Genomic DNA, 24,354 nt, shown 5'->3' on the forward strand with positions numbered 1-24,354 from the left:
AATGCTTAAGGTTTCTTGGTAGGAAGGCAAGGACGTTTCCTACCCTGCTAACAACACTGTTGATTTGTTCAGATCGTACCTCTTCTTCAGAAAACGTAACGCCCAAAACGTATTAATTCGTGAACGTACTGACGCTTTTGGTGAAGCTCACGTAAACACACGTGTTGCTGTTTAGTACCACGCCTACATTTTTACACCATACCTCTACTTGATTGAAATCTTCCTGAAATTTTGTGGGATCCGCTTGGTCAGTGAAATGAGCACACAAAATACAATCGTCAACAAACACTCTAATGTTACTGTTGATTACATCAGAAATATCATTTATAAACACAAGGAAGAGAAGTGGGTCCAGTACAGAACCCTGGGGGACCCCTCAAGTGACAGAAACTAAACATGAACATGATCCACCTGATACCACCTTCTCTTTCCTTGATATTAAATAATACATATTCCATATGCAAGCGGCTTTGTCAATGCTTAAATTCTGCAACGTTTGTATAAAACCTCTACGTGATACCGTATCGAACGCTTTTTTGGAAATTCAAAACACAACAGTCTCTCATCTGTTGGCCAAAGCCGATGCGATATCATGATAAAATTCAATTATTGGACTTATACACGAAAATACTTTTCGAAATCTATGTTGTCAAGAATTAAAAGAAATCCTACTGAGGTGAGGTGATTCCTTAAGGCCGAATACAGAAGATGTTCAAGTAGTTTGAAACAAACCGGTGTTAATGAAATAGGCCCGCAAGCGGGCCCGTCTGATTTAGTGCCACATTTAAAAATAGGTACAAGGTTACTAACCTTCCAGTCATTGGGAAGCCTTGCCTCATCTAACTATTCTTTATATATAATGGTTTTATTATTTCGATGAAACCCCATTTCTTATGTTGGTGAAGCAGTGAGTTATAGATACAAGAGAACACACTTAAGGGCGCATATTTCTCTAGTGTGTGGTAGTCAATAAATAAAATTGAATACACATGTAAAAAGAACTCACATAACAAATCTTTTTTTATTGTAATCTTCAAGTGGCTGGTTGTTATAAGTCATATTTCATGAGGTGTCCCCACTTTATTATTCGCTCCGAAGTCTGGTTGTTGGAGCCGTCGCCATGTGCCGCGCAAAAAGAAATTACAAATTCGGTTTCGAACTCAACAAATCGCTTTGTGTATTTTATACACAAAATGAAAGGGATCGATCAGTGTTCACTCGGTGCTATACCACTAACGTTTACATTTAACTTATTTTGCTCTCTTTTGCTATTCAGCTGACGTACTCCTTTGAGATCCAGTTTGGGTTATGACTGTCACAGCGCTAAAAACCGGAAATATTAGCTCTATTCTCTTACCTCAAGTGCTTCAATTTGTTTTCCAGGCCATCACTTCTTCATGACACCAGAAAGGTGCCAGAATTGGCCACTGGCGTTTCTTTTCAGAGAGAAGCCTGCTTTGGATCTTCCCTCTACTTTTGAGGCCGTGGCGGCGAGCCGCTGCCCTGCCTGGTAGACACAAGCCTATTACCTAACATCCTGCTACATTAGGCACTAGGTCTTTTCGAGTATAGACAAGCCCACTACCCTACTACGGACTGGACCCCTTGAACTTGCTATGCAGACTCATTCTCATTACCCACCATAGAACTACCTACTACACCAATAGGAATTTCCGAGTAGACACATCACCATTACCCGCTACCACTTTTTTATAACTGCGCGAACAAACGACCACAGAGAGAGCGCACAAGGACAGGTGCAGTTATAAAGCTTTTTGCTAATATGCACCAGTTCGCCCAAATCGTTCTTCCACGCCACCACACAACTTCGTTTCTCTCTAGGTCCTTCCAAGTACGCAAACATCAATTACTCACTGCCACAGCATTCGCTAAGCCCTAGGTCTTGGTGACGTTGCAGCTCGAGGCGGTGTTGGGGCCAGGGATCCATCAAGCCTATCGACAAGTGCATCCGCAAATAGGAATGAAGGAAAAAGGGTTTATTTTACATTGCATGCATTGGTTGCAGATATGGGGCCCTATAACGTAAAACTATTCCAATATGTTTCTATTCCAATCTGCTGACGTCAAACTTGCGTAACCACCAACGCAAGCACTCGGTGGTCACCCGCAGGGTTGTCTGAACAGACCAATCAAACGCTCTCCTCATTCATAGGAGGTCCCTTTTGTTTGCTTGAAAAACGAATAACATTGCCTACACTGAGCGGCTTGTCGCATCTAATTGGCTGTCAAGAGGCGAGGAGAACGCGCAAGTGGAGAGGGATTCAATGGGGCCGAGCCACTGCACTGAAAGTCGATAACCGTATGAAAAGGGTAGTGCCGGCGTCTACGGTTGGTCGGCTTTCCTTTATTTAGCTTGCGGTGGCTGGTCGAAAATCGCGGCGGCATGTAACGGAAGCTCAAGAATGACGCTAAAACGGACCCTCGGCAAGGAAGAGTTGGCAGAATGAGGGGGTAAACGTGCCGAAAGTGCTCGGAAACGTTACACGGCCACGCAAGAAGTTTTATTATACGCAGATACACCCATGCTCTCCGGCAGGTGCGAGTAGCCAGCGTCTGAGCGATCGGCGGCAGCCATCTCCTATTCCTTTCGGAACGGGGCAGACTGCGGCTATTCCGAAGAAAATTCAGTTTGGTTCGGCATATTAATGCATCTTTATTGCGTACACGTCACTTTGACGCGGTGAGTTCTTTCGGTTTTGTGACGTCGCGTGACAGGCAAGTGATGTGGGTGCAGGCCGAAAACATTTTCCCAATAGCCGAGGGCTAATGGCGAAAAGGGGTCGGATCAGAAATAACTGTTTTTCTTTTTTCGGTCAAATCATGCATAATTGGTGTGTAAACATCATATTAGATGGGGAGGTATCGTGGTTTTCGTGACGTCGCGTGACAGACAGGTGTAGTGGGAGTGGTCGAAAAAAGTTTTTGACCAATCATGGAGGGCTGATAGCGGAATTGGAATAGAAAAGTTTGGAATAGTTTTACGTTACAGCGCCCATGGAATCGCATTCCATGGCGAAGCATGTTAACTTTACATCTCGCATCAGGACACGTCAGCCCCATCGAATCAAAGGTCTCCACATTTAATACCGTCGTCTTCCCTAGGTACCTACACTAGAGAATCGAATTACTGTATCGCGGCGAACATAACGGTGAACTGCACCTCCACGGCGGGTCGGCCCAGCATTGCACTATCTTCGGTATCGGCGCACGTATGGGGAGTGCTTAATGCCTGCTTCACCTCAGCCGTGGGTCGGCCCGGAATTGAACTACTTTCGGGATTTTGTGTTTACACATGGACGAGATCCTGGAGGAACTAGCACTAAATAGCTTCGATGTAAAAAAACTTCTATTTAACGTGACGGTTATAAATTACTGCAAACAATACGGGTGAGTCTGCCTTCGTGTCAGATTCCTGAAACGGGTGGTACAACTTAACGCATGGCGCCCTTGAATACTTGTAGCACATCCGCAGTGGTCACTCCGATCTGAGAATGCAAATATTGCGCGCAGTGTAATCAGAACAGCGTCAGTAAAGGTGACGACGCACCGTTCAGCACTTTAAGACACCACCGTGTTTTCTGTAGCGAAGCAATTGACATTGAGGACGTTAACCAAGCTGAGGTGGTCTTCTGATAATTTCATGTATTCCCACCTGGCAACGCACATGTTAAACCAACCCCAACATTAGCTTGCCACCAGTATCTTCTTAGAGATTTTGTTCCGAATACCCTTAAAAAAGCATTCAAAGGATGAACAGCGCTTAGACATTAAATATTTTATTTATTTCTTGGAACTAGTCTAACGAGGTTCACATGTCTATACTGCTTCTCTTTTACTCTTGACGCCGTCGAAAATTTTTTGGCAAAAGGAGCAAATACAACGTATGGCCCTCTTGATGCGGTAGTTGTTCTTTTTTCGGAAATCTGCATTTGTGGGTGTTGTCGGTCATTTACAGTTGAGGAACTGATTTTGGTAGAGATACTCTGAATAGAATCCTCATTAGGTGTTCGCTCTGTGCTGTTGTTTTCTTCATTTCTTGGAATCCAGATCAGCGGCAGTGGTGCCCAGCATGTGCCTTCCACGCAGCGGCCCGATTTTCCGGGATCTGACTGAAGAATTGAACACGAAATGATAATGTTACCACCGGTGCTTCGTCAGGCAAACTAAACAATAGACACCTCTATAGCTACATCCTAAGGTATTTGTCTGCTTTGGCAGAATATACACGGCATGCATAGTGGGAGGTCACCTAGGCATCGTATTCGTCATTGTTACGATAAGAAGCAGAAATGTTTTGCTGTATCGAGGACGAGTGATTTTTAAAAGAGAATTTTCTAATATTCTGCTATTCGCTTCTAAGTTGAGGGATTAATACCGCTGCATATAGCATGTAGCTCTCTATATGAATCCTAAAGGCGTGTTTTCAAACGCTAGTACAGAACTGTGAAATGTATTTGCAAATTCCATTTCAATTTATCCTCTAAATAAAGTGTACGGTTCTCACAGAAAGTAAAACGACAACGTCGCTTTCTTTTTCCACGCCCACATTGCGGCTCTGGCGATATGTTGCGTCGCTTTCACGCCACAAAGTTCCTATCAATTGGAAAATGTTGGTCATGATGTATACCTGCTTATTTTGATGGAAAACGATGTTTCTATTGGTAAATAATAAAAAGAATTGAGCCGACCGTCTGAGATTAGGCGGGAAAGAGCGGACATGGTTAGTCAATATAAAGTTCACGTCTGCACTTGTATTCTATTTTCGTGTCGTTTCGCATGGTACGGTACAAAAGTGTACGCCCGTTTGGAAATCGTCCGTGCCTTCTTTCGTTTTCTATGCCGTTGTCAAGCATCTGCCATGAGAAAGGTTGCCCTACCTGTGATTAGATGAGTGCAACCAGCTAATAGATTTTTTGTTTATTACCTTGAGCGTCGCTTCTTCATGCGATAGGGTAATCTCACCACAGTGTGAACTAAGTGTAAAAGTAGAATTCAATGAGCACCCCTCAGTTACACAAACTTTATCCAACGTACATATGGAGCAATGACGACAAACGTGACGGATGAAAATGCAAATTTTCGCCTGAACCATGTCTGAACCATGCCTCAACCATGCCTGAACAATGCCTGAGCCATGCCTGAACCATGCTTTAACTATGCCTGAACCATGCCTGAACAATGCCTGAAGAACAGGGCCGTCTTACCCTGTTCTTGAGGCATGTTTTCGTTGCTCTTGTGCTAATGTCGCTACCAACACAACGCGACTGCCAACCTACTCCACAACAATATCGAGTGCTTACCCTGCATGGAAGCCAATTCTGCTCCTGGACCATAAATACAACTTCGCCTTCTTTGCACCTAAAGGCGCAGTCTGAAACAGGGTGGCCTCCCTGATAGGTGAGAAAATGTGATCTAGTTATTCAGCAGTGCATTAATTATCCAGCATGCATTGCGAATAGCACAGCGTACTATTCTATTAATTCAGAGCAGTAATGAGCTCGTAAACAGAATTTTCACGATGTGGCTAACTCAGTGTTCCGTGATACTTCTTTCATAATGGATCCAATGGGCAACTCCTACATGAAGAATTTTGTAAATAAATTTTATGTAACCGATCAAATTAATTTTTTTTAATATATGATCCTGTTTCAGTTTCAGTTTCAGTTTATTCTTCATTCAAAAAAGATGAGTGTGTAACCAATAGTATGTAGACGAGGGTTCCAATGTCAATGACTGCAACGGGTCCCTCGGTTCTAAAAAGAAAAAGAAAAGATGCGTACAAAACGTGGGCTAAAGCAGCAAAGAATAACAAAAGTACAAGGAAAAGAAATGAATGCGCGTAATGCAATACATTGGCAAGAGAAAGCACACAAAACAGTGCATATATCAAAAAGCATAATTATACAGAGAACATGTTATAGGACATGAAACTATTAACAAAAAGAAATAAGACATGTTAACTCATGTTTGAATACATTCAAAGATGACGTTAATTTATGTGAATGGGGTAGGTCATTCCATATCTTTAATGCTGAAAACGAGGATGCCAGTTTTCCATAGTTTCTGTTACATTTAGGTAGTAAAAAGTTGTAAATATGCGCAAACCTGGGGTGGTTGGTATTAGTGAGAAATTTGTAGTCCGCACAACATAAGGAAGCTGTTCGTTAAGTAATTTAAAAAAAGAGAATACTTAGATGATACTTAAACAAGCCAGGTACAGGTAGTATAAAGTTCGCCTGAAGTCGCGGTATTTTGGATCCACTTCTTCCATAGTGGATCGAAATAGACAAATCCTACATAAAGAATTTTGTAAATAAATTTTATGTAACCGATTAAATTTCTTTATTAATCGATGATTTTTAGCATGTGGGAATTATGTTGGGCATCCTTCTTTGTTGTTTGATTTTTTTCATAAATAAATTTACGTTTGCCGTCGAACAGAGAGAGACACAAGAAAGAACGACAGGGATAATAACTACTCTCTAATTTCCTTAACTTCCCCGCACGTGGACGAAGAAAATGACGAAAATAAGTTGATAAGAAGGCGGAGTGAAAATCATTCGGCGCGAACCCGCAGACGAATGTTCGCGCAAAAGTGTTATTTTGGTCCTGCTGCCTTCAAAAAGCGTTTTACTGCGGTGGTGGCATTCTGCAATAATAGATGGTTGCGCCCAAGGTCGCAGAATCTTGTCACGTCCGCGATTGTTTCGTGTGGCGCTGTTGGCCATCAGATAAATACTAAATCAGCGTTAGTGAATGCGATGACAAAACACTGGCGGCACGCCAAAGTTGTTTCGCTACGGGACAGCCCAGGTGGCAGGCAAAGTAGCTTGTCATTGTCCAGTGAACATTATCACGAGAAGCTAAACTCCGGCGAATTATAATGCCACAATGTAATTCTACGTGCAAGTAAATGAGACTGAATTAAAAAAAACGGCTAGTAACGGGACGAAACAAAACGCCAGTTATTCAGCAGCTTGAGGACCACTGGCTCGGCTGTTTTTGACATGAGCAGCGAGCTATATTGAGAAATAATCACGAAGGCCTCATTATTCTCTGCTCGCCCAACTTTTGTACCCACCTCCGATATAACGTCCACAATAAGGAGCGCGTTAGACGAGACGCGTGCTCACTCGCCTTCCCCTCCTTTCTAACCGAACACCAGTCGATCGGAAAGACGCCCCTCTTCGGCTCACGTTCTCATGCTTTCCGTCGCACCTTGCACGTACGGCGGCGCGGAGGGCAAATGGATCTTATCGCACTTCTACTTCACACGGAACTAACTTCACGGCGACGGTGACTGCGGAAGTTCGCCTTGAGAGTCCCTACAATTCTTATCGCCATAAAACTATTTACCGAAGGTTTCCGTATGCACGCAAGGATTTATTCTCGTTTTTCTCAAGCACAATTTTCCACATTCGCAACATTGGCGTAATCTTTCGCGTTAGCACCAAGTTAGCACAGTGAGATCGGCTATGGTTTACTTACGGGAAATTGCTCCTCCATGACGAGGCGTGCGTCGCTGAAGACGCCGGGATGCGGTGATCGCTAAGGTGATTACTATTAGACGATGTTATGAGACGGTGCGTTTAGGCGGTTACCTTGTTCAATGCTATAGACAAAGCGAGTGCCACGACGCTGTCATTTTACTTTCAACTTGACCTTATAAATGAAAATGCGTGCTGTTGCTTTGTGAGCGTATAAGGGGTTCCAGCAAGTACGGACGCGAGCACAAATAAGAAGAAACAGACAGGACTGCGCTGGAGCTACAACTGAAGTTTATTAGGACTCCCGGGACCTCAGGTTCAAGTTCAAACTTTACAGTGAAAACTTGATCACATTTCTTGATTTGGAACTAAATTTAAAGTGAGAGTCGTGTGTGCTGGCGTTATTGCCCTAGATAGAAGAAAGCACTCCTCCCGTATGAATCGTCCCATTCCAAATTAATAAAACGTGGCATAGTTTCCTTGTGCTTGACGAATGCTCGTAACAAGAGTTGCATCCACTCATTGCAGGAGTGTTTTGAAGCCCAGAAGGCGAGGTTAATATTGGCAGGGTACCAGGTCTCACTTTTTATGGCTGTGGCTGAAGCTGTGTTTAGAAAGTTGACAAAAAAGAAACCCCTGGAAACCGCTGACGACAATGAATCTTCAAAAAGAAAAGGAAAGGTCGTAGTGACACCGCATTTGCATTGCTTGTCTCATAATCTTAAGAGGGTGGCCACTAGGAATGGCGTCACACTAGTGTTTTCGGCGCCGAGGAAACTGGTTAGGTTGTGCAAAAGCATCAAAGGAGAGAAGACAGATGCGACTAGTGGCTGTGGAAAAAAGCACACCACTTCTTTTCGCAAAACGTGTCCATCTTCGATCGCATATCACATACCTCTCTCATGCGGACTGTCCTATATTGGCCAGACAGGTTGTTGTATTAATCACTGTTTGCTACCTACATATACGGGAGGGAACTTGCCGTTGCATTGCAGAAAGCACGATTGCTGACAGTTTTTGATAGTGTATCGGTTGTGGGGAGAGAGCGCAGTAAACTAGAAAGAGAAATAAGCCAAGCATTCCACATCAAAAATATGAACGCGCATACGTGCGTGAGTGAACCTTCGGTCTATATCAATAATAAATAACCTCAATTTTTAAATTTATCGTGTTAATTCAAGTGTTCTTGCCCTTGTCGTGAAGGGGTGTAACTTGGCTTTTGTGTATGTGTACACATTTTGTTGATATTTGACTATAAACTTTGATATTGCTCTTGGGTGAATACGCATGCGTGGCGGAGATTTGTGGAATGTATTCCCAGTCAACTTCAGTTGCAAGTCCAGTGCTGTGCTGTTCGTTTCTACTTACTTGTGCTCGCGTCCATACTTGCTGAAACCCCTTATACGTTCACCGTGCACCAAGTGGCCCAGCAAACCATTCTACTAACCGTGCTTATCTATCTTTCGTTGCACCCGAGTGGCCACACATCTGCCTGATTTTATAGCAAATTATTTAATGAAGGAGAGTGAGGGGCTGAACAGAAAGTTTATCTTATTCGAGTTTATTGAGGATCAAGGAGTTGGGTTTCAGGACTACACTGGCTATTGCGCCTCGCGGAGTCTGGTCGAGCAGAGCCTCTTGGTTCTCCCGATACTTGCTAACAGGCCGTGCCTCACACTGCCTTTCAAGGTTGCTTTCTTTTCACAAAGGTGAATTGAGTTTTGGTGGCCGTGTCTGCCACATTCATGTTATGTGGACTTGAGTTAACGGTACCAGGCACCACGGTCACGTGCCCGCCTACAATGAAGAGTGAGTGTTGCTCAAAACGTGTAGATTTACGAAAGTGCTTTTTTGTAATCGACACCAATCCCCAACGTGCTTCCTGGCTTATTGCGGGTGTGGATGACACTAGAATTCTCGTTCTTCCCTTTCATGTTCCAGGATGTCGCGCGGAACAGACGGGGGTTCTACCCGGGCGAAGTCATGACTCGTATGGTGCATTCGCAGGCTAGGCAATCCACTCACTTGCTTCCCTCTAGTTCTGTGTGCACGGAACACCATGTTATTTTGCGATAGCAGGCGACCCACACTCGTAAGATTCTGAATACGACCTTGGGCAGCGTCTCAGAGATAAAAAGGCGGCACGGCGCTTGCGAGCCTTTGAGCACCGTGGCCGAAATGTTTTTTATGTTCAGCGTTTTGGATTGCAAGTGCCATGGCTTCCGCCTAAGTGACGGATTTCGCTGACTAAGGCTGGTGTAATGGCGTTTATGTGCGTTGCAACAATGGTGTATGTTCCCGTCTTTGTTTGCACGCGTCTGTGTAGTAGACATTGGAGTTTGCAAAACTTTTTTAAGTGCGATGGCTTTCGCTTTACTTCTGCCTGCGTGGCGCATATCGCTTTTCTTGGAATCGGGGATTCGCGGATGTGGTACATATTGTCCCGGGGCAGAATCACCGTTTTCTCTACATTAAGGCGGGGAGGGGGTGATCTGAAGAGTGATCTGCCCTGAGGTGTTGTATTCAGTCTTTTTATCTGTGCTATTACAACGGCGGCAGCGTGCTCCTCAAAAGTATTGTATACACCGATACTCTCGAATCGTTTCGTACATGGGCGATAGGGAAGGATAAGACAGACCTATATACTGTTCTGATAAGTGCATCGATCTCTGTTACCTCCATTTTAGTGATTAATTTGAAGAGGAGACTGTATGTGATTCGGCTTATGGCCAAATCATGCTCTAATCTTAGCGTTTCCCCATCCGTAAGTCCACGGCGGCGTTTGGTGACGTGGTGTATCATATTTGCCACGCTTCGTGTGGCTCTCTTTAGGTTTGCTAGGATGTGCTTTACGCTTCCATTACCATTTAACCGAAAACCCCAGTATCCGAAGTTTCGTTAACTATCTTGTCGACTTCCGTAAATCTTCAGCTCTGTCTTCAAGGCGGAAGCTTTCGTATTGTATTTTGTACGTACATGGATGTACTCCGATTTGTCCGGTACAAATTCTATGATCACCTTTCACAGGATTCCATTACCTCATAGATTGCTCTGTGAGGCGCCTCGTGTTTGTCACCCGACCAGCCTCGGTGTGCACACAGCTTGATGCCATCTGCGTAAATTGCACAAGCAATTGCTTGTGCAATTGCTTGAGCTACACGCCTTACTGCTAATTCCAGGGCGAGTTTCTTCATTCTTATAGTGAAAAGCACAGGGGAGAGGATAGATCTCTAGGGAGTGCCACGATTTGGAAGGTACAAAATATCTGACAATGGGGATTCCATGCCAATAGCTCTGCGGTTCTCCAGGAAAGTACGCGCACATATTGGTAGGTTCTCCTTCCGCAGCTAACGCTTTTCAGTTCCCTTATGATTATTATATATGAGACTGTGTCAAAGGCTCCCTCGCGCTAATAGCCAGCACTATCCCATTCTAGGTGTGGAGGGTGGAGGATTATTTCCTGATGCATCCGGAAAACATCCTGCGCAGATACATGCGAGCTGAAGCCAAACAAGGTATCAAGGAATAAGCTGTGTTCTTTTTTTACATATTCTTACAGTCCGGCATTATTTACTATTTAGAATCGATATTACCCAGTGCGAAAGTTAGGAAGAAGAGCCAAAGATTTTTAGGTCACTCGGCTTGGCCTAGCTAAGGAATGAGGATGATCTTCCCCTCTTTCCAATCACCAGCGTCCTCTCCATCTTCCGCCCCAGCCGGTTGATTGAAGAAATGTGTTAGTTCTTTAAGTGTTCCGACTTTGAATCATTGCTTTTGTGATTTTATCTACTCCCGGTGTCATATTCGTTTTGAAGGAATGCTCCGCCGCGAAGGGATTTGCTGTCGTAATGGGTGTGTCCAATTCTTGATGTTCAACTCAGTCGTATTTGTTTCACCTGTGCGCTTATTTCCGTGCCTACGTAAATCCTCTTTAGCTCTTTCATCAGTTCAGCGGTATTGCCTTCTTATTTGTTTTTAACTATCTTTAGTGCTTTGTTGTCGTCTGCAGGGCACATCATACGTCCATGGATGGCGCATGTTTTCTTTGTACCTAATGTGCCTTTGAGTGAGTCGCAAAAATTACACGATTTGCTTTCGTTCAGCTCTCCTGCGTTGGTGTTCGGCTCTCGCGCTAGCTGAGCTGTTGTATTCCTAATGAAATAGTCCTTAAATTTTCTGAACAACTTTCACAGCAGCGAGAAAAGCACTGCGTTATGCCCTTAGAATTCTTTACATGTGTTACTTCTTGTCAAATAGAATCGCTTCGTTCCGTACATTTCCTTATGCCCTACAGGTGACGAAAACGTGGAAGAGGCACAGGCACGATAGGAAACTCAATGAGGTAGAGGATATGGAAAACTATCCGGGTAGTATGCGCGCAGCTTAAAGCGCTCCAACGGCAACCATCAAGAAAAACAGCTCCTGTGGCAAACGTTTTCCAGAAAGGGCACTATTAGTGCTTTCGCTTTGAGCTTTTTAGATTCTTAGATTCCAACATCCTCTATTTTCCTGGAAAAGCAACCTGCCTTCTTGCATTAGGCAAAGCAGAATACTGCAAGAGCTAATTTTCCAAAAGTATGTAAATACTTTTGGAAAAAGTATTTACATACTTTTTTACATACTTTACATACTCTTGCTTCGCGGCAATGCAACAATATGTTCCATCCCTTTAAGATTGTTCAATACTTTTTTTCCTTCAGCGATAGATGCAAAAAAGAGAGATTCAATCCCGTTTTATCTGCCTGATAGTCCTGTCGACTGCTAGTGAAATATTGTGAAGTTTAGCGTTGCAGTATGCTTGCAAGTTGGTGTTATCATGACTCAGGCCTGTGCGCCATCCACAGATTTTGCCTGCTTTGAGGCATTGCACCCACACGAGTTGTGGAATTCGTGAGGATAAATGTAGCAATTCATAGCTAGGGCGAACCCTGCGCGATACTGTAGTTGATTCGTTTTATCGTTCAGTGAAGCAAAACAATTTCAGAAAGATATAGAATGGTAACGAACAGTTACCCATTTGCTGCACGTCATTACACGGGGGAATTATACCTATTCTTACATCGGTGAAAATTGATGCATCATATGTGGTTCAAGAAAGGCGAGAACAATTTTGATCAGCGGCCATTGTTGTGAAGTGCTCTACAGCGTGAATCCTTTCACTAGGCAAATGACTTCTAGGGAAGCGGTAATTATCGACTGCTGGGCATCACGACCTCATAATAATACGACAAAAATAAGGGCGACTGTGAAGAAGCGAATGCAACCTTCCGGCATTACATCAGCTTATTCTTACGCTAAACATACTAGCTGCTACTCTGCATAAGGCCAACGTTAAATCGCCATCTAAATGACACCACACATACGCTTTATTCGGAAACTTACAGTGAATTGGAAAACAATTTATGGATGTCTCTTCTTAAATAAACAGAGTACTTCTATGGAAGGACAAACGTTGAATCCAAACAAATTTCCGGATTTTCTTGCCAAAACTGTTTCCAGCGTTTCTTGGTGATGTCAAAGGCACGATAGAGTTTCCTGTGCTTGGAGCGTGCCTTGAATTGAACCGGATTTAAAACAATACTACCATTATTTGCTATACTTATTTATAATATATGACCTCTATTGCATTTATGAAGAAACTCCCTAAAGAGCTACAGTTTCTCAAGACAGGATTGAAATATCTCCATTTGCGGCGAACAGCCTAATGCTTTTTTCTATGAAAGGGTTAAGTGTGAATAAAATTCTGTACGACCTCACCAGAAGTGCTTTATACAGGGGTGAATAAAAGCGAATGAGCAGCTTTTGTGGCCATAGCGAATATTTCACACCAGCTTCACACTTTTCCCATTATGACTTCGGTCCTTTGTGTCGAACGTATTACCTTCAACGCCTGTGGCTTACTGATTGCGTAGAGCGTAGTATTTGTCGTTGCCGAGCTGCTGGAGGCTAGAAATTTCCAACATGGGCTAATTTGAAGTCAAACCGCAGCAACTAATGCAGTAAATTCACAGGCCCACAAAGATAACAATTTTTTCACGCCTAATCACCTGTATTCGTATAGCAACGGGCGTAAAATTTAAGGTTTTCAAAGAAAAAAACTGTAGCGCACTACTGTGTAGTGCCCACGAGCGGCTGACCACTCCGGTGGGCATAGGCGATGCCAGGTACTGGCCTCAGCATCCCAGATAACCCGCTCAAGAGTGCGTGCGGTCTAATTGACATGCCAACGTGCATGTCTACTGCAATGCTAATGCTACTAGCATGCATTGCCTATGGCGAGCGGCAATTTTAGTGAGTACGTTCGTTTCCCTCGGCGAGCACATACACCGAGGACGCTGTCTCACAGTGCGTGGCTATGAAACTGTCGCGTGGTCGTGTAACGCGTGCCATTTCTACGTACGCTACTATCTTAAGCTGCTTTGCGAAAAGCATGTATGGTTAGGCGAAGGTGCTTATCGACGTCACCACTCACCACAAGCTAGCCAAGGTTGCTTCAAACAGTCTGGAAGCTTATAGTAAAAATCGGTTTAAAACCACATCAATGAACGTGGTTATGGGAGCTGCGAGTGAAGTGCGGTTATGCGAAAAGCTAGAAACCATTGCTAAACAAAAGATACTTTGGGAACAAAACAATTATTTCAACTATTCAATATAAAATTTCTAATCGGTATTATTTAGGTGTGGTGTTTCAGGAAAGAAAATGCAACTGTGTTTCACTTTATCATTAACATAATAAATTGCGGCAGATCAAGTGCTCCTTTTCCGGACCTACATAAGAGAAGCTTGATAAAATGGGGGGGGGGGGGGGATTTGTCAACATCTCGTGTGTTCGCTAGGAAGCACGTTAAACGAAATGAATAACACGAAGGCAACCTAAGAAATAGGTTAAGAATATTTTAAGAGGTGCCGGCTCCTGTGTCGAAGCCCTGTTAAAAAAAAAAAAAAACATTTAAACGCCTTTAACGTATCCGAATTTTTTTAGTTTTCGCTGTTTCTTTCGCTCAACAATAATGTTTTGTTTAAGGGCATAGAGAGTGCCGGGCAACCTGCTTTAGTTTCAGTGTTATTGCATTGCCAGTGCAACGTCATACCAAAGGCTTTCGCCCAAACCACACAATCCAGGATGGCAGCTATCCAAACGTGGCCTCTTTGCACGGTGATCAGGTGCGCAAGCATGCACACTCACGCACCCGGGCTACTCGAAAAGCTATTTCGCGTTGACACAATGGGAGCGTACCCGAGATTGTGACCTAATGCTTAGAGCCTCGGAATGCTCAGCCGCTAGATTGAGGATCGACTCCGTCAACGGGCACGTAATTTAATTTGTTTGTGAAGCTCGGCAAAGCCAACAAAATGAATGTCGCACTACAATTAACAAAATTGACGCTACCATTGTTTAATAGATACGTCGGCGCAGTAGGTTTTCGTTCCGTCGGAAGTGTCCCACCGTCACACAGCCTATGATCCGCCGATGAACCGCCATGTATTTAACGTGTGGGCTTTTGTGGAAGCTTCGCTACCAAGTGAAAATTCACCTTCGGAAATCGGTACGTTTCTGTACTTCAATTAGGCTGCCCATGCTTCTAGCACACAGTATCAGAAGCAACAGTCGTCACTCATGCATACGTGAACCGGCCGTGGCCGCGCTCTACACAGCAGTGAAGCGCACTGTACGAAACGCCTCCAAAGAAACTGCCTTGCCAAGACGAAACGCGTAGTGATTCAACAATTTTGTTCCGTTAGGCAGTGAATGTAAGTAGGACAACTTTCAGCGAACCAGGGAGAGGAAAGGAAGAGTGATTATCTTCCACAAAATACCACATTTGATTACTTTGTCAAGCTGGAGTAAATTATCTTTGTGGTATTAGGTAATTGTCCAGCATTCTTTTCAACCCAGTACAGCTTTACTGTGTAGCTGGCGTTTGACCCTTGCTAATTGATCCATTACGAAAATAATGTTTTCTAATCACTTTATTACCAGCGAGCTATCATGCGGTATATAATAGCGCCCTCGCAAGTGGAAAAGTACACGCCTACAGCTTTTTGTTAAGGGTAATTCAGTACTAATGAAGGATCGCACAGCTGATTGGATAAGGTGCGCAAGAAGAAAACGGGCATATGTAAGGTGTCAGTACTGCCATAAGACTCACTGTGTCGTTGCGTTTGTACTCCGAACACTTCACTGGTATTTCCTGGGTCTCTGCAACCAATATAAAAAGGAATAATCAACATTACATTGTAGCCGTGGATTTTACCGATGTTGTGTTACCCTGTTTTGCACATTTTGCCACTGTGGTCCTTCAGCTCAAAATTATGCGTTGTATTCAGTGGCTACAATTTTTACAACCAACTTCATATGACTACGCTTGCTTGTAAAGACAATTATAATATAAACAACGCCACATGCAAACCATTGCGCAGGCGAGTGTTCTATGCTGCATTGGGTACTGAAATATCACCCATAATGTAGTGAATATGAGAGCACCATGGGAGACAACACGTCTTCTTAAAGCTGACGGCCGAGTCTCTTGTAGGCAGCTTTTCTTTTATAACGGTAGGCCTTTCGCGAACTGCTATTTTCTTACGCCAGTGCACATACCTGTACTTTTATTCTGTGCAAGCTCGGTCGCAGACACTTCAGTGTAGGATCCAACGCACAGTCCATGAAAACAGACACCTTCCGATACGAAAGGCTAAAAAAAATACAAGACAATCTGCGATTAAGAAGAGGTCATAACAAAAGATTGCCGTGATAGGATCTCGTTGAATGGTCGCATACTCGGTCGATATCTCTGTGAAATCTTAGTAGAATTTAACGCATGTTTTTCTTCTCACGGACCAGAAAGAAAACCAATGAGGCATCGCTTCTGCCCGTCTGCATAATTGTAGCATAGTAAGCGTTCGCCGACAAACCAGCGTTAGTGGATCCAGGGTGCTTAAACTTGCATTAGTTAAATGTTTCTAATCTAACGGAAATTTGTAAAAGCTGCCAGCGCTATTAAACGGACAGAAATCATGGACATGAACAATGAGGGCTTCAAGTGGCCACGAGTAGAGAATAAAAATTGAAGTGACAAAAAATGTCGAGCTTTGTTGTCCAGCTCTTCCCAATTGTGGGATCACTATATTGCCATAAGCACTAAGCACGTGCTGGTGGGCGAGTTGGTTACGCATGTGGTTGCACGGGGAGACACATTGTTGTCTCGAGTATGCTTCCTTCGTCCGTTGTTTTATTTGGCGCCTTGGTTGTAATCATGCCATAAGCAGCAGAAATCTTTCTGTGAATGTCTGCTGTTGGCTTATCTCTTCAACCAATCAATTTATTTCAGTTTTATTACAATAGAACTGTGTTCAGAAAATTGTCTGAGCGATTTTTTCAGAAGCCTCACTAACCAAGAAAAAACTATGCTGGAAATGCCTGCACAACATTCATAACATCATTCATAACTGCTTAATACCACGTACATTGAACATTAGTAAAATTCGCATGCAATAGATTGAATAACACCGACATAAGAACATAAACAACCGTTATGTTGAGCACATAATGTTAGAAACGCGCATAATATGTCGCACGTCATGCTTGGCAGGAGATGGGGTAAAAGCCGAAATTTATAAAACGCAATAATTGGTCAGTTACTGCAGGATCAGTGGAAACCGGACAGAAAAGTAAACCAAATGTTGAAGGTTTATGGCAGTGCTCCCAATTCCTGACTAGCTGGCTGACTAAGAGGCTGACGCGCAATCTTGGCTTGTATATGGCAAACCGGACTTCTCTGTTTTAGTTAATGTAGTCCTTGGTTATCTATTATCATGTCGCAATAATGTCATACATATATCGACCATACTACATTCAAAGTCGAAATTTTTCATCGTAAGGATAACGGTAAATGTTGCAGTTGGCATTCTTATAGAAAATAGGACACATGGGCCCAATATTTCTAAAGTTTCGCGGTGCAACGAGCAGGACTATCTCACATTGCCAGGAATATGTTGCTTTGAAACAGCAAGGCTGCCACGGTGGGAGAACAAGTTATGTTTACTTACGGACTTGTTGCAGTGTGTTCCGTCCGGTTTGTTCCTTATTTCTTTCAGTCGCCCCCTTGCAATGTACCGGCAGGTTCGTGTGATTCTGCGGCCATTTTCGGGAACCTGCGAGAAAGTGAGTCCATAATTACGTGATATCACGGCAATATTTCTGTGATAATAAATTTACCCAAAATCAGCCAATATGCGCGATACTATCAGCTCTATGTATTATATCGCTTTCCATCCGGTGGTCTTTCCACATCGGATTTCTCTAATGTTCGGAGCGTTTCCAATGTTGTCGTCCATTGCATAGCGAAATAACCTTGTCTTATCACATTCCATGCCCGGCCCGAACAGTCTTTTACATTTCCGAATATATGCGAGCGCCAGCGATTACTGCAACATGTCTGGTGATTTATGTACGAATAGCGGATGAACTTGATCTGTAAACTATTTCCGAGTGGATGACAGATCACTGCGCTCGGCGCTGACGGTAAGATTTGAGCGCTACTTCTTTTTTACATACATAACTTAATCAAATATCACATTTTTAGCTCACTTTTTGGAAGTTTTTATTCCTTAACATCACTACAGCATGAAATATAAAGGTAAGGTGGCGAATAAAAGCAACGAGGAAGTTACGTGCTGCAGCGGTGCTCTTTTTGAAGAAATGAAAGAAAAAGTGCGGAATAATATCACTAATTCCAGAGCACCATTTTGTCTTTCGCGTCTGAAAATTCAAGAATTGAAACCGTGGTTGTGCTTTATCTCTGAATATTTTTTTGCGAGATAGGTTTTTTCATTAGTCCTATTCATGTTTTGTGGCCATATTTTCACGCTGGAACACTTTAACTCACCATTTGGAATATTGGCCAGCGTCGTCCCTTCAACTCAAGTGCTGGCCTACTCCAGCCTGTGTGCAAAAAGGAAGACTAATTAGACAGCCGCAACTATACATCACAACCTGCCAGAAATAAAAGCCTGCCGTGAAAAAAAAAAATTGTAAAGACGGGAGCAAGTACTAATATTGCGACAGAAACGTGTTCATTCGGAAACCTACCAATTGTACATTATTTTAAATTTAATGACGCTGCCTCCGAGTTAAAGGCTTAGAATCCTTACGAACAAGGACATTGAATTGCCCCTTTAAATTCTGCTGCTGTGCTGAAAATCGTGAAGAACTGAAGTGGCGTTGGCGCGATTTCGGTGGTCCAAGCTCGGAGAGATTTTCTTTTGGGGCCGCTTACATTGGTATGCTAACTTTTTTAATTATGTTCTTGTCTATATTTTCACGTGTTCTTATTAATCCTTCCCAGTGACAGTCTTTCAGCGGCTGACTAATGTCCATAGTTATTGCCCAACGCAAGGCGCCTCTTTCTCTATCGGAAGCTTCTCAAATGTTATCACTCGTTCGATCTGTTGCTTATGTTGCCGCCTGTCTGTGCGTATTCAGATTACGTGCATTATGAACATAGCGGGCTGCTTTCTAGAATTCATGCGAGCACCAGCAATTGCACTGGAGTGTTCAATGAGTGATATATGAACGGCCGACGAGTCGGATCCGCATGCAAGGCATCGAAGATTGACGAATCTGCTCGTCACCCCCGTTGTGCTGAGTGCTGCTTGTTTCGCTATAGATGCTGGTTCGGCCAATTAACACTGAGCTCCGCGACGTGTATGGTGCCAATGTATTTGTTTGCCGAAACTGAAACGTGACAATAATCAAGTTTAGCGTACAAACTAAACAGTGATACCACACGTCCATGATACGTTTATGCAATACCGCACCACATCTTTTGCGTGAATTTTTCGGCGTATTATAGACAGAGTGTATTTGCAAACACGTGCCACGCCTAAAAAATGTTTATATGTTCGTCATTACAATGCAACCAACTTAGTACTGATCCCTGTCCTCACGACCAAATCCAGGTAATTTTTCACCATGAGTTCAGGAAATTCTTGAGCATTGTATAAGCTAACCAACTCTTAAAATATTTGCGTAAAAGCAACATCTCCAAAGCAGAAGTTGTGAAGCTTATAGAGAAATATCCAAATAATTTATTTCCGTTTTGGTATCTTTCGTGCTTTTGTTTTTTTTCTGGCTGGGAAGAAAACGTGCTTTATTTGGAGAAGTGTCAGGTGATTAGGTACTTGCGCGATAAGACATTAGGGCCTTCAATCATGCTAGCAGGGAATCATCGATGCCGAGCGCGAACCGAAGGCGCGAACAAGCCTTAAGCAACGGAACTGGATCGAATATGCTTGTTTCGGCTTCCGCTATTGTGGAAATATATTGTCTGTTGAAGCAAACAGAGCACTCAAATAAGCTTTAAATAACGCGTGGCTTAATTCTTGAAGCTGCGTGAGCGCTTTTCAGGTCAGAGGCAGCGTAAACAGCGAAGAGGGTTTGGCGATAGATGGGGACGTATCAGAGACAATGGGTGCGGCTATGGCCTGTGATTTTTGCTTTAACCCTACCCACGCCTTCGTTCTGTGCGCAGCACTGATCGTTCGTTCTTAGCATTGTTTTATAACACTAATGTAGCTGCCCGTAAGTGCCTATAGTCCCGGGTGAATGGGGGGGTGGGGGCACTTTTTCATATCGCACGCACTTTCTTTGCAACCAAGAAACTGCGTGAACGCAGCAGCTATCACTATGGAAAGAAACTTATTGGATATTCTTAAGCAGGCTTTACAAGTTCTTCATTGCAGATTTTGTATTTGAAACAGTACTTAAGGTTGGCGATATTATTATTGTAATTAATTACTTTAAGCAAGGTTGCGGGATAGTTGTACGCGATTCATGATAACACCGTGCCGTGCGACGGGGCGAGTATTGTCGCGCTGGGCAGGGCTATCATAATTGTCTAAGGTCACAGTAAAGAAAGCTACTTGGAATCGCTCAAGAAGTCAGTGAACTGTGTTCAGTTAGTTGTATTCTCCCAAAGCGCACATTGATTTTTTACACTTGTCCCCAGTCAGTTGAAGCGCCCTGTACACAATTGTGCCGCTGTCGTTGAAAAGAAAAGTTTACATTCATTGTTTCCTACTGGTGACAATATAGGTGGCAGAAACTTGGAGGTTAACAAAGAAGCTCGGGAACAAATTAAGGAGCACTCAAAGAGCGAAGGAGCGAAAAATGTTTGACGTTACATTAGAAGAAAGGAAGAGAGCAGTGTGGATCAGAGAGCAAACAGGGATAGCTGGTATCCTAGTTCGCATTATGAGAAAAGAATGAAGTTGTGCAGGTCATGTAGTGCGCAGGGCAAATAACTCGCGTATTGTTTGAATTACAAAATGGGTGCAATGGGAAGGGCTGTGTACTCCAAGAAGGCAGAAAATTAGGAGGGGTCATGAAATGAGGAAATTTTCAGACGCAAATCGGAATCAGCTAGCCCAAGACAGGGGTAATTCGAGATCGCTCGGAGAAGCCTTGATCCTGCAGTGGGTATCAAAATAGGCTGCTCCTTATGATGATATTAGTAATGATGTCTTGTTTCAAGCAAAAAAATGTATGTTGCGCGGCGTGCAGTCAGAATGCAAGAGTAAGCCAGAAACGAAAATGGAGCTTCAGAGTCAGCTGCCAAAACTATCGTCTCTCTAGGGTACGCCCCTATCCCCCGCCAAAGTTTGGTTTCGCTCTATGCTGTCTGTTTAGAGCAGCAAAAACACTGAGTGAATTTCAAGAATAGTCATTTGCGATTCTTCTCTACGTAGCGCTCTTCCAATTGCTCTATCGCTTCGGCCTTGTAGATATCTGTCCTTTTCGTAAAGCACGGAACGGAATTGTCCGTAGTTTAATGCCTGTTTAAAATGATACGAAAGCAAATAATTGAGCTGGTCAAGGACAAGAACTTAGCTATTTCTTGCACTGCGATATATTGTGTCCTGCACAAGACGATGGTTCACTAGATAAGCCAGCACTCTACGACATGTGACCCGATTTTTAAAATTGAATGGTACTTTAGGCACTTACTTCCAAGAGCTGTGAGAGCACAGATGGCTAGGCCCGCAAAAATTCCGCACACCTTGAATTGCTCCATAGTGCCACAGAAGAGATGTAAACCGTTTCGGTCTGAGTACCGTCTGCGTACAGGATGGTGTAAATGGGCTAGGCGGCTGCCTACTCCATGAAAGAATGCATTTGCCGCCTCAAAGTCACAAGAGCCGTAATGATAAAGCTCTCCAGGGAATCGTTATCACTGTCTGCTTTTCGCCTGCGTTGTGCTATCGGCAACTTCTAGCCTTTCGTGTTGGGACACGGAAACGAAAGAAATGACATCTGCATGCTTTCTTCAAGACATCACTCATGCTCCAAAGCAAATGCAGTCGTGATCTTGTGTTCACGAGAAAGTAGCGTCAGTGCGATGGAGGCAAAATACTATCTTCGCTTAACGAGATTGTATGTTCGCGAACTTGTGTGAAACCCAAAATAATATGTGCACCTCTCGAACCCTTACGCGCAAGCGGCATGGTATGTCGTCGGGAGACAGTGGTGGCGCTCTTTAATAAGTAGTCTTGTCTGGAGTGAAATCGCAGACAAGGCGGTCGCGCTCAGGTGCGCTTAGAAAGAAAGGATTGCCCGTCCTTAATGCAGCCTTCGATTTCAATGTTACGCTCGGTGTGCCAGTGATGATGACAGCACCTATGTAAAATTTGAGTCTTGCTCCACCGGCAAGTGAAGTGTCACCCGGGCGAAATCCAGGGAGCGATTCACTTCGTTGTGGGCGAGTGACATCGTCTTTATTAAGGAAGGTTACTGGTGACGTGAATTGGGCTTCTGTTAGAATGGAATATGAAAGATGATACAAGATAGTCTTAATAACGAAGGCAATATGTAAATCCGACTCATCACGCAACGGCCTAGTCAAACGACGGTGATAGCTGTTATTTGGCGCTTGGACATCATCCTCAATTGCTCTGTTGTGCAATTATGTGCGTTTTTGGCTAAACTGCCATTTATTCGCAACAAAGCTTCGTTTACCTCATATTGACCCTACGTCGACATCCACATTCTGACCTCTCCGTCTCTCACTCCATCACATTTTTTATCATGATCTGCTCCATGCTACAACTGCGATTGAAAGATTATAAATTCTGATAGTGAAAGGTAAGCTGCCGCAAGCCTTCTCTTGTCCCCGTACTAAAGCATCTTCCGAGCCTCCGCAGTTCGTGCTATGTTTCGGAACCCTGCACCAAATATAAAAAGCTCCTGATAGTGTCAGCTAAGCTGCGAAGGCTTTCTCTAGTCACCATAGTAGAGATCTCGAGAGCCCGTTTAGGGCAAGGTTTGCTTTGGAACCACGCATCAACTGCAAAGAGAGAACGATCTGCGAAAGCTCTAGAATTCACCTTCACAGTGACCATGCAAATCTGGCTCAGAGCCGAGCGGGACAAGCTCAATGTCCTCATTAGGAAAATCGTCAAGAGAGTCCTCGGGCGACCCGTCAGAAGGCACACCGAGGATCTCCTGTGGCTGGGCATACACAACGCCATGGAGAAGATAGCCGAGGCTCGGGTACGGGTCCAGCTAACGCAGCGGTCCGCCACACCAGCCAGCAGGCCAATCCTCTAGGAGATCGGACATCGGACTCGCCCCCATAAGAACTTGGCTAACAACACCCAAATCCCCAGAGAAATAGGGGGGAAGCTCGTCGTCGGCCTATTACCCGGCAACGTTCGTACATTGCACAACACAGGTCGTCGCAAAGCAAGAGCGTCGATTATACTAAAGCAAATCTACAAGGACAAGATCAAAGCAAGTTTCATGGATGGCGCTGCATACCGAAACCGCAATGCTTTTGCGGTTTACGTCGTGGAAACGCTGGGCAAAGTCATCAACTTGGGCTCGGTCCGGACGACGGGCCCCGGGGTAGCCGAGTAATTAGCCATTGCACTCGCCATGCAAAACAGACCGAGAGACTGGTCGTATTCGAAAGCGGCCTTCAGGGCATTCCAGAAATGCCAAATAGCCCGTCACGTAGCTCAAATTCTGAACGGCGCAAAAGACGGCGACAGTTTCACACATTACATTCTTTGGGGAAATCGAGGGACTTCCTCTGAACCTCAGCGAGTCTGCTCACGAGGCCGGGCGTGACTTTAACGACCGCGCGGCCCTCGGATCGGGCGACTCTGTTCCCGGACACAGAGAATCTCTGATCACGCACAATGAAATTACTAAATTGTTTTGCTTAGATGGAAGGGTTTTCCCGCGGCCTCATTAGAAGCTAAGCAGGCCGCAGGCAGTCACGCTCAGACTGCTCCATACTAACTCCCACCCAAATCCGGCGTCCCTTAACGGCGTGTATCGTGATATTTACCCGAATTGTTCATGCTGCGCATGTAGTGAGGCTGCTACTTTGCCTCAGACGTTCTGGCAGTGCGGGTCGTTGGGCCCGAAGTTCAACCCAGGAAGGGTGCCGCGCACTTCTGTGAAGTTCCGTCTTTGAAGGCCAAATCCTCGCCGTCATGCGCACCCGTGATCAGGCTGGTAGGCTAGACCCGTCCCTCTCGTCTTGGGATTAGCCGGGTGCGCGTTTTATCGTGTTTATTGTGTTTATGGTTGCTTCTGCTATATGCCGCATGGTCCGATATCGTCCCACTTTCCTATGGCACCGCACTTGCGAAAGTCGCTTCTGAACATAGAGGCATGACAACAATGAGTTGTCTATAATATTAATAATAATAATAATAATAATAATAATAATAATAATAATAATAATAATAATAATAGGCTTCATTTCCATCAAAAGGATGGAAGGGCCGTGGGTAAAAGCTGCTGAACAGCTTGACTAGAGCCCATGGTCCCCTCTATAAG

General features: G+C 44.1%; 1 protein-coding gene across 3 annotated transcripts; it reads right to left on the bottom strand.

Annotated features, from left to right (window-relative positions):
- Positions 1 to 3,748: 3,748 nt before the first annotated feature.
- On the bottom strand, positions 3,749 to 21,662 carry LOC126524994 (uncharacterized). 3 transcript variants are annotated; one of them, XM_055067536.2, is made up of 7 exons: positions 21,514 to 21,662; positions 18,395 to 18,450; positions 17,556 to 17,660; positions 16,108 to 16,201; positions 15,659 to 15,708; positions 5,322 to 5,411; positions 3,749 to 4,130 (listed from the first exon to the last, which is right to left on the bottom strand). In XM_055067536.2, the coding sequence occupies exons 1-7, from the start codon at positions 21,578 to 21,580 to the stop codon at positions 3,798 to 3,800; spliced, it is 795 nt and encodes a 264-aa protein (XP_054923511.2). In that variant the 5' UTR covers positions 21,581 to 21,662; the 3' UTR covers positions 3,749 to 3,797. The 3 variants fall into 3 exon arrangements, with proteins under 3 accessions (XP_054923511.2, XP_054923513.2, XP_054923512.2); XM_055067538.2 differs by lacking the exons at positions 3,749 to 4,130; positions 5,322 to 5,411 and adding an exon at positions 5,637 to 5,774; XM_055067537.2 differs by lacking the exons at positions 3,749 to 4,130; positions 5,322 to 5,411 and adding an exon at positions 8,387 to 8,563.
- Positions 21,663 to 24,354: the final 2,692 nt, after the last annotated feature.

Source organism: Dermacentor andersoni, chromosome 3 (assembly GCF_023375885.2).
Source record: "Dermacentor andersoni chromosome 3, qqDerAnde1_hic_scaffold, whole genome shotgun sequence".
NCBI classification, from domain to species: Eukaryota; Metazoa; Arthropoda; class Arachnida; order Ixodida; family Ixodidae; genus Dermacentor; species Dermacentor andersoni.

What these genes read in the sequence shown, in the direction of transcription:
- LOC126524994 (XM_055067536.2), bottom strand. Translation starts at nt 21,580, where the DNA reads ATGGAGCAATTCAAGGTGTGCGGAATTTTTGCGGGCCTAGCCATCTGT. An exon ending in GCTGGCCAATATTCCAAATG is followed by an intron (nt 17,661 to 18,394) that starts GTGAGTTAAAGT and finishes ACTTTCTCGCAG; the next exon opens with GTTCCCGAAAATGGCCGCAG. An exon ending in TGCACAGAATAAAAGTACAG is followed by an intron (nt 15,709 to 16,107) that starts GTATGTGCACTG and finishes TATTGGTTGCAG; the next exon opens with AGACCCAGGAAATACCAGTG.